This window comes from Rhinoderma darwinii, chromosome 1, assembly GCF_050947455.1.
Source record: "Rhinoderma darwinii isolate aRhiDar2 chromosome 1, aRhiDar2.hap1, whole genome shotgun sequence".
Taxonomy (NCBI): domain Eukaryota; kingdom Metazoa; phylum Chordata; class Amphibia; order Anura; family Rhinodermatidae; genus Rhinoderma; species Rhinoderma darwinii.
Window position 1 is genome coordinate 573313688 of NC_134687.1, and position 10430 is coordinate 573324117.

The 10430-nt window shown below is 41.7% G+C and overlaps 1 protein-coding gene across 1 annotated transcript in view; it reads left to right on the forward strand.

Moving 5' to 3' along the window:
* The window catches only part of DIMT1 (DIM1 rRNA methyltransferase and ribosome maturation factor), a 31970-nt gene extending 24268 nt beyond the window's left edge, over positions 1-7702 (forward strand). The window contains exons 7-12 of the mRNA XM_075839252.1: positions 504-627; positions 1214-1306; positions 2781-2845; positions 3372-3435; positions 7016-7122; positions 7233-7702. Coding sequence (XP_075695367.1) covers positions 504-627; positions 1214-1306; positions 2781-2845; positions 3372-3435; positions 7016-7122; positions 7233-7275 — 496 coding nt within the window. The 3' untranslated portion in view covers positions 7276-7702. The remainder of the gene's footprint in view (positions 1-503; positions 628-1213; positions 1307-2780; positions 2846-3371; positions 3436-7015; positions 7123-7232) is intronic.
* Positions 7703-10430: the final 2728 nt, after the last annotated feature.

Genomic DNA, 10430 nt, shown 5'->3' on the forward strand with positions numbered 1-10430 from the left:
GATGGGGTTCCCCCGCTCAGGCCCCATCCTCCATGAGCCAGAAGACAAAGCTACTCTGTAGGAGTAGCTCCCGCTCTGGTGGTCCAGTCCCTGCATTACAAGCGTTTTCAGTTATTTGAATGGCTGTCATGTAAGGCTGCAATATAACATTAAATGTCTGGCCAGATGTAACGTTCCCTGGCAACTTGCGATGAACAGTTAATCACCTCGGTGTATGAAGAAACACGCGCACACCTCCAGATAACGCACTCCTCAGATTGCTACAGATTAGGACCACGCCTTGCAGTACACCGTGTCATACTTGCTAAGTATTAGAGAACGCGACTTCTTGGCTGATTCTAAATAATAGATCCAGTATAAATTCCATAAGACCATCTACATGGAGGACTATTACATGTATCTTCTCAATAAAGCCACCAGTACCGAGAAGCTGCTATTTCTAGGGATATGGTTTGCTGTACAACCTTAGTTGATAAAATGTGTCGTCTTCATTTATGTTCTAGATGTGCAGTGCTGATGTTTCAGAAAGAGTTTGCAATGCGACTAGTGGCCAAGCCAGGAGATAAGCTGTACTGCCGCCTGTCTATTAACACCCAGCTACTGGCTCGTATAGACCACCTCATGAAGGTAAGGTTCAGGTAACTTTTCTGTGTTGCCCTTTCATTATTAGGGGGTCATCATGGAATGAAACTGGCTCTCTAGTGCCACCTATCAGTGACTACCCTGTAAGTCAATGTCCAACCCTTTTTAAAGCCTTAAAACATGACTAATGGCTAAACCAGAGAAACCCATTGTACTCTGTACACACAAGTAGCACTGTCCAAGTCACCAAGATCTCTTTCAATTATTAAAAACTGTATATGGCTCTAGGGTCGCCATAAGAAATTTCAAGGACCCATACAGTGAAATGGCCTCTATAGGTCTCTGCTGAGCGCTTTTAACCTTTGACTACTGTCTGCTCTGAGAGGCACGGATAGCTGAAGAAAGTCCAATAGTCTGTGGGTTGTCTTCTACTGCTAACCGCAACCAAACCGGTCGGTGCTTAGCGGAGTGTGTCTGCTCCTTGGTGCTAGCGATCTGTAGGGTCTTCACACCAAAACCCCACCAATATTCACTTCTGACCTGTCTCTGAATCTATGTGAGCTTCTGTGAAGCTTTATGGAGTTTACTTCATGGTAAATAAAATCATGACCAGTTTACTGATGTTTTTCAGGTTGGGAAGAACAATTTCAGACCCCCTCCTAAAGTGGAATCCAGCGTTGTTAGAATAGAACCAAGAAATCCTCCTCCACCTATAAACTTTCGGGTAAGGTCAATCACAAAAACAATGTGATGTTAAATGTCTAGCCCTTACTATGTGTATATAGATAGGTAGCATAATGTTATGGAAGGAGATAACTCCGATGTACTACCAGATATACCAGTTAACTCAATAGCAAAGCTAAAACTTACCTCTATTGTAGCATGGACACTTCGATCTTTCTCTATTGTCTTGCTTTCTAGCCATTGTTTTGGATATAAAAAAAGGAACATTTAGCTCGCGCTCTCTCGTTCATTTCAGTATAAGAAGCCTTGAATTTCCACCTGCTGAGAAATATATGGCTAAAACCGCTTGAATATCTTACTCCAACAGGGTATCCACAAGCTGTGTGTCTGTAGATAGCTAAGAGAGACCTGTGATTACAGCAGTATCGGCAGTCTCTCTCTCGTTCTCTCTCTCTCTGGTTTTCTCTCTCTCGTTCTCTCTCTCTCTCTCTCGTTCTCTCTCTCGTTCTCTCTCTCGTTCTCTCTCTCGTTCTCTCTCTCTCTCTCGTTCTCTCTCTCGTTCTCTCTCTCTCTCGTTCTCTCTCTCTCGTTCTCTCTCTCTCGTTGTCTCTCTCTCTCGTTGTCTCTCTCTCTCTCGTTGTCTCTCTCTCTCTCGTTGTCTCTCTCTCTCTCGTTGTCTCTCTCTCTCTCGTTGTCTCTCTCGTTGTCTCTCTCTCTCTCGTTGTCTCTCTCTCTCTCGTTGTCTCTCTCTCTCTCGTTGTCTCTCTCTCTCTCGTTCTCTCTCTCTCGTTGTCTCTCTCTCTCGTTGTCTCTCTCTCTCGTTCTCTCTCTCTCTCGTTCTCTCTCTCGTTCTCTCTCTCGTTCTCTCTCTCGTTCTCTCTCTCTCTCTCTCTCTCTCGTTCTCTCTCTCTCTCTCTCTCTCGTTCTCTCTCTCTCTCTCTCGTTCTCTCTCTCTCGTTCTCTCTCTCTCTCTCTCTCGTTCTCTCTCTCTCTCTCGTTCTCTCTCTCGTTCTCTCTCTCGTTCTCTCTCTCGTTCTCTCTCTCTCTCTCTCTCTCTCTCTCTCTCTCTCTCTCTCTCTCGTTCTCTCTCTCTCTCTCGTTCTCTCTCTCTCTCTCGTTCTCTCTCTCTCTCTCGTTCTCTCTCTCTCTCTCGTTCTCTCTCTCTCGTTCTCTCTCTCTCTCGTTCTCTCTCTCTCTCTCTCTCGTTCTCTCTCTCTCTCTCTCTCTCTCTCGTTCTCTCTCTCGTTCTCTCTCTCGTTCTCTCTCTCGTTCTCTCTCTCGTTCTCTCTCTCGTTCTCTCTCTCGTTCTCTCTCTCGTTCTCTCTCTCGTTCTCTCTCTCGTTCTCTCTCTCGTTCTCTCTTTCTCTCTCTCTCTCTCTCTCTCTCTCTCTCTCTCGTTCTCTCTCTCTCCCTCTATAAAAAAAATGGAATCTTGGAAAACCTCTTTAGCTGATATAGATAGAGGAATAATATGTTTATAATACGATTTTTTACATCGTTACTTATCTTTCTAGGAATGGGATGGTTTAGTGCGAATTGCATTTGTAAGAAAAAACAAAACCCTTTCTGCAGGATTTAAGTAAGTATTGGCTGTGATTTACTGAACCTTGTAATGTAAGCCGCTAATATGTTGAATATGTTTAAAAAAAAGATCTGAAGATACTTAACACGGACAAAAATGTATTATTACTGTTGGTTGAACAACCTTTTGACCAAGCATCTTCTCTCCCCATTCCCCCGTTACAAATTCACATACCGGTCAGCCAAACTTGTATGTTAGTTATGTCAACAGTGCAGGGGAAATAAGTTGCGCCAGAAGGACAAACCTGTTGGAAAGAAATACTCCGTCCTATTGGATTCATCAAGGCTGCATAGACAATTGTCAGGATTGGTCGGGGCTAGCCTTATGTTGGCAATAGCTGACAATACAAGGATTGCTGTCTCTCCGTAAGATTATGGGGCTACCAAAATTATATATAGTTTTTTTTAGGCTTTACTACACAATAAAGACACAGTCTTTTAAAAGGGGCCGTCCATTCCCTAAAAATTGATGGCCTATCCTCATATTCTGTATATCTATAACTCAGATTCTTTCTTTTTTGCAGATCCAGGTCAGTCCAGCAGTTGTTAGAGAAAAATTATAGGATACACTGCTCCCTCCATAACACTGTAAGCAGTAACATGCAGAATTTCATCCTTGTGTGGTGGCTGTTACATGTTGTACCACACTTGGCGTGTATGTTTAATAGTTTGTGTGCTTGGAATTAAAGGGGTTGTCCGGTTTCAGCTATTGTCATTTATTTGTGTAATGAATAGTTATAAAATTGTCCAATGGGTATTAATTCCTGACGGTTTTTAAGATCTTTGCTTGTTATTCAGTCGGAACATTCATTGTTTACTTCCAGTGGATACAATTATGTCCTCTGTCATTTGTTGGACACACAGAGGTGCACGGCACATTACAGTAGGTGTATCAGAGCTGTGTCCTGTAACGACCCCTGAACCTGTGTGTCCATCACCTGACCATGGACAGAATTGTATCCTTTAGAAGTAAACTATGAATGGTCCTACTGAATAACAACAAGCAGAGATCTTCAAAACCGTGAGGAATACAAAAAGTATATTTGAATATAAAATTGTATATCTTTTTTAATTATAGCAAAAAAAAAAATTATTTGCTGAAACTGGACAACTCCTTTAAGTGAGAATTTCAAGGAACAGTATTTCATTGTAGCAAAGTTCAATTTTATAAGAACACAGAGCAGTGCCGATCAATCTCTTGGAGTACTATGTATCCCAGCACGTTCCGCAACATGACTCGCGTCAATCAACAGGTGGTGGTGTGTAGTATATAGAATCAAGTTTTCAGAATGCACAAAAAAAGAAGAAATCCACAGCACTCACCATCCATTTAAAACTTACTTTATTTTTTCAGCAAAGCAAGACAATATAGATGTTGAGCACAAGTCTACGTCGTTTCGCATGTACCCACGCTTTGTCAAGGCCTTGACAAAGCGTGGGTAGAAGAGAAATGGCTGTAGGCTTGTGCTCAACATCTATATTGTCTTGCTTTGCTGAAAAAATAAAGTAAGTTTTAAATGGATGGTGAGTGCTGTGGATTCTTTCTCTTTTTTTTTTTTTTTTTTTTTTTTTTGCATATTACGTTGTAGGATGGATGTGAGGACTTTACTAACCATTGGTATGAAGAAGTCAAATGCATTTTTCTTTGTTTATTTACTCTGGCATTGCATTGGTACTAAAAAAAAATGAAAATTACAAGCTGAAAGCACTTAAAGAGGCTCTGTTACCAGATTATAAGTGGCCTATCTCCTACATAATCTGATCGGCGCTGGAATGTAGATAACAGCAGTGGTTTTTATTTAAAAAAAAACGATCATTTTTTAGCAAGTTATGAGCAATTTTAGATTCATGCTAATTAGTTCTTAATGACCAACTAGGCGTGTTTTTACTTTTGACCAACTGGGTGTTGTACAGAGGAGTGTATGACACTGACCAATCACTGACCAATCAGCATCATACACTTCTCCTTGTTCCAGCCCAGCATGATCCACAGCACAGTGTGATTGTGCAGTGAAAGAAGCTGGGCTGGAACAAGGAGAAGTGTATGATGCTGATTGGTCAGTGATTGGTCAGTGTCATACACTCCTCTCCACAACGCCCAGTTGGTAAAAAGTAAAAACACGCCCAGTTGTCTATTGAGAAACTAATTAGCATAAATCTAAAATTGCTCATAACTTGCTCAAAATTGATCGTTTTTCAAAATAAAAACCACTGTTGTTATCTATATTACAGCGCCGATCAGATTATGTAGGAGATAGGCCACTTATAATCTGGGGACTGAGCCTCTTTAATACTAGATGAAATTAGATTGGAAAGGCTTTCGAAGATCACTAATAAATATGGTCATTGAGCGACTAGGTTGGAGGCTCCGTTAGGGGCCTCCGTCGCAGATCTGGCCAAGATTACCGGAGACCATAGCACAGTATGCTGCGCTATTGTCTCCGGTATAGTCATGGACACCCCAACGGAAAGCCAATGGAACCCATTAAAGTCAATGGGTTCCGTCGGCCGCCGGCAGTGTCCGAGGAACGGCGAACCACAGACGCAGGTGAAAACATAGCCTTGTCTTGCTGTGCATTGATAATCCTTTTATCCTACCACTAGAAAACGGACAATGCCCTTTAATCTGTTATAGATGTTGTCAAAAGCATTTACCCAGGATGAAGTGATTAGACAGGAGGCTCTAAGACATCCTGACCCAGTACATTTAAGACCCTTCCACGCGGGCCAATGATCGGGTGATCAAGCTCGTATGAATGCTTGTTTCTGATCATTGCCTTGTGTAAACAGGGCAACGGTCAGCCAATGAATGAGCAAATGCTTGCTCATCGGCTGATCACATCTTTTATGCGGCCATAATAATTATTTCTATTCGGCAGCACATCTCCCTGTGTAAACAGGGGATGTTCTGCCAACGAGATGCGAATGTATGGGAAGGAACAATCCTAGTAAGGATCATTCGTCCCATACATAAGCAAGTATTGCTCCATTTGAATGGGGCAAGCGAGCGCCAATCAACAAACTGTATTGTCGAATGAGGCTCGTTAATGGGTGGTAAACACGGGCGAATATCTGTCCATGCAAAGCCACCTCATCTCTCAAAGATGCCTCCTTAATATTGAAAGAGTCAAAGATGCCTATTTGATAGTTTGGCTAGCCGCTATCTTCCCCAATTCCCCCAAAAAGATGCATATTCGACTTGGCTGAATCAATAGTGTGAGCTGGCACTAAACACGCCTGGTGCTGCTTATCACACACCATGCTGCTTATCACACACCATGCTGCTTATCACACACCATGCTGCTTATCACACACCATGCTGCTTATCACACACCATGCTGCTTATCACACACCATGCTGCTTATCACACACACACCATGCTGCTTATCACACACACCATGCTGCTTATCACACACACCATGCTGCTTATCACACACACCATGCTGCTTATCACACACACCATGCTGCTTATCACACACACCATGCTGCTTATCACACACACCATGCTGCTTATCACACACACCATGCTGCTTATCACACACACCATGCTGCTTATCACACACACCATGCTGCTTATCACACACACCATGCTGCTTATCACACACACCATGCTGCTTATCACACACACCATGCTGCTTATCACACACACCATGCTGCTTATCACACACACCATGCTGCTTATCACACACACCATGCTGCTTATCACACACACCATGCTGCTTATCACACACACCATGCTGCTTATCACACACACCATGCTGCTTATCACATACTTGAAGGCACTTCTCTCCCAGAGAACAAATAATCATATTTGATTAAAATCCAAACTGTTTGTACTTGTTTTACCCCATTCACATTAGACTGATCGGATCCTGTCAAAATGGTGGGCTCTGCCCACAAATAACTAATGTGTATGACCAGCTTTAGTTGGGTGGTGGGGTGAGATCTGACTGATGGCCATATCACCATATAGTTCAGTGTTTTCTGTTTTTGAGCAGTTATATTTTATATTATTTTTGCTCTCATAACAAAATGGGAAAATGTCACCTATAGGCATCACTGTGCATATGGTAATGTAGACTTCTGATGTCATAAGACCTCACATCTGTCTATACCAAGACCTTACGCTACCCGTGCAAGTAACACAAACTCTCACTTTCTAAACCAGACCATTCCAGAAAACTTCAGCATATCCGAGAAAATTGGAAAGGTCCTCACAGACACTGGATTTAGTGACAAACGAGCCCGTACTATGGACATAGATGATTTTATCAGGTGAATTCCGTTTCACAGTATTCAAAAACTAGCTGCGAAAATAAATTGTTATATTTTTTTTTTTAGACGTTAATCTAAATTATGAATTTTTTTATTTCTTTTTTCCATAGGTTACTTCATGGGTTTAATGCAGAAGGAATCCACTTCTCATAAATTATTTGAAGAATTCTTCCAACTTTAACTGTTAACAGGATATTGTGTCATTTTCTATAGCGTCTGATATCAGCACTGAGCCAGGAACTGGGCAGTGGACATGTATGTAAGCTAGAATAAAGAACCAGGCCGACCGCAGATCTGTAAATCCGAGGCAGGAGGTGTGATTGCTTTAACTTGTACAAAGAGCTTACATTCTATGTATATATTAAGGCCACAGAAAAAAGAACACGTGTAACATAATTATGTCCCTGTACGTCCTTTGCTCTATATACTTGGGATATAATCCTGCATGAATTGTGAGTTTTACAGGTCAATCAATAATGTAATTTTCCATAAACAAATTTATTTTACAGTCGCAAAAAAACCTCTTTTCTGTTGTGTTTATTCATGATGGAGTCCAGTACACACCCTATTAAATCATTCCAAGGTCGAGTTCCCACGTAGCCTAAACGCTGCAGAACTTCCGCAAAGGAATTCTGTGCGGAAATTCCACAGCATTTACAGTAGCGGCAAAATTAATGATATTTATAAAATCTCATGCCCACGCTGCAGAAAAAAAACGCAGAAATGCCATGCAGAAAATGTTCCGTGGCGCGACTTTCAATTCCGCAGCGTCTCAATTTATGCTGCCTGTTCTGTGCGGAGATGCTGCGTGTTTGACCCATAGTCTTCAATGGGGAGCAGAAATTCCTCAACAGATTTGTTCACTTAGTTTTTCATGGCACCATTTATAGTACCATATAAAGTACTGGGAAACTGGGTAAAAAATTCTAGTTGGGTGTGGAATGGGGTAAAATGTTGTGTCGCCATATTCTGAGAGCCGTAACTCTTATTTTTCTGTTGATTGGGCGGTGTGAGTTTCTATTGTAGCATATGATCATTTTTTATCACTTTTTATTCCTTTTTGTGTTGTGGCAGATGAGGTGACCAAAAAACAGCGATTCTGGTGTACGATATAATGTTATATTGTAATAATTCGGACAGTGTAAAACTGACAGGCAGGCTATTAAGTCCCCGGCTGCCATGGCAACCGATCGGCCCCTGAGTGGAAGCTGATGGGGTGACAGGGGAATTAAGGCTGTTAGCCACGGCATTTGAGGGTCTAAACGACGGGAATCTGGATTTATCTCCGATCCTAACTGTTGCAGCAGAGTTCCCATTGCAATATACAGTCGACAACCTATAGGGATGGTGCGGGCTCAGATCCTGTGCCGGCGCTGTACATTATCGTTGTTTGGAGCAATCTACATCACGCCAGCGCAGTAAATGCACCTCCGATGTCGCAAAAAGGGTTAATGCCAATGGCCAGTAATCCCACTCAATCCTTAAAAAAAAAAAAAGGGAATAAATTGTTTAGAATGTTATTACATGTATGTCTGGAAAGACCATTTTAGTACTTTTAGGTCACGTGACTAAAGAGCTGGAGGAGATGACACAAGGGGAGTGTGACTTCTAACAACCCATCTATAGCAAAGTATACACAAAATACATCGCACGTTGTACAGTCTGAATTATCGGGATTTCTAGCCGCTAAGTTTTCTCCCATCAACTTGAGTATTTCTTGTTGCTGCGCCGCACAGGATTCATCACACAAGCTGCACTTTCTGTTCAGTGACATTCAAGAATTATTTAAAGGTTTCTTTATTTTTTGTTTGTCACTGCAGTAAATTACAACAGCAACCAAAACGTAAAATAAAGTCCTGATCACAGCCTTGTGTGCCCTGTAATACGCTACTATTAGGGCACAGTATGAGGATACATAAGCACTGTGTGCGGGTTGTGCCTGCTGGAAAGCAATGTTACTTGGCATTAAGTGGCACTTTTATTTTTACAGTGTTTCAGTATTATCTGTCCATTGATTGGTTGTCTCATGGGCACTGCAGAGTAATTGTGGGTTGTAAAAAAACAATGTCTTCTATTCTGGGTTTTACCGCCCCATTGAATACAATGGGGAATACCCATAACAAATAAGCAGTGATTACGCAAATACAATTGACCTGCTGCGGACTAAAGAATCACACCACAGGTCAATTTATGAGCGTTTTTTTCCAGTCGGCATTTACACAGCGTGTGGATGACATTTGTTAAAATTTCATCCACTTTGCTGGTACTGTATTATGCTGCGTATTTCCGCTATGTGTGAACTTACCCTTATTGAAGCCTTATCTGTGTTCAATGTTAAAGAGGCTCTGTCACCAGCTTATAACAGACCTATCTTCTACCTAATATAATAGGCGCTGTAATGTGTTGATGTTTTGTATTATTAAACAGTTTATTTTTGACGAAGTTATGAGCATTTTAAGTATTATGCAAATTTCTTCTTAATGCCCAAGTGGGCGTTTTTTTACTCTTGACCAAGTGGGCGTAGTAAAGAGAAGTGTATGACGCTGACAAATCCACATCATACACTTCTCTCCATTCATGTCCAGCTGTAATCACAGCGCAGCGTGATCTGACTTACTCCCGTAGTTCCTTCACACAAGCGACGGGAGAATGACCGTACATCGCCTCCAGCCTGTCACTTGTGTGAAGGAACTATGGGAGTAAGTGACAGCACAGCGTGATCTCGCGAGATCACGCTGTGCTGTGGATTAAGCAGGACTTGAATGAAGGTAAGTGTATGACTCTGAATGTTCTTAATGCCCAACACGTAAAATGCTCATAACTTTGTAAAAAAAAAACGTGTTTTTTTTTTTTTTTAAAAACCCACATTACTTATCTGCATTAAAGCACCTATTAGATTAAGTAGAAAGTAGGGTAGTTATAAACTGGTGACAGCCTCTTTAATACTGAGCAGCCACCCCCCTCATGAATAGTGGGTGTGAGTGGACGTTCATCAGTATTTTGCGCCTGAGGAATCTCCCTCTATGTAGCATTGTGGTTTGTCTGCATCCTGTTGGGAATTGGTGTATAACCTGCCCTTGTAGGAGTAAGTATGGCCTTTTAAGTGATCTTAAATTAATACAGTTTTTTTTCATCACGTGTTTCAAATGTAATGGTATGGCGTTATTGTGGGGGCTGAAGTTATGAGGATAGTTGTGTAAAAATTGCAAGCGGGCAGGTCTAATCTGCTTGTTGCTCAGGGACCGATTTTCTATAAAATTGGCCCTGGGACCTGCACCAACTGGCCTGCCATCAACACATCAAAATCA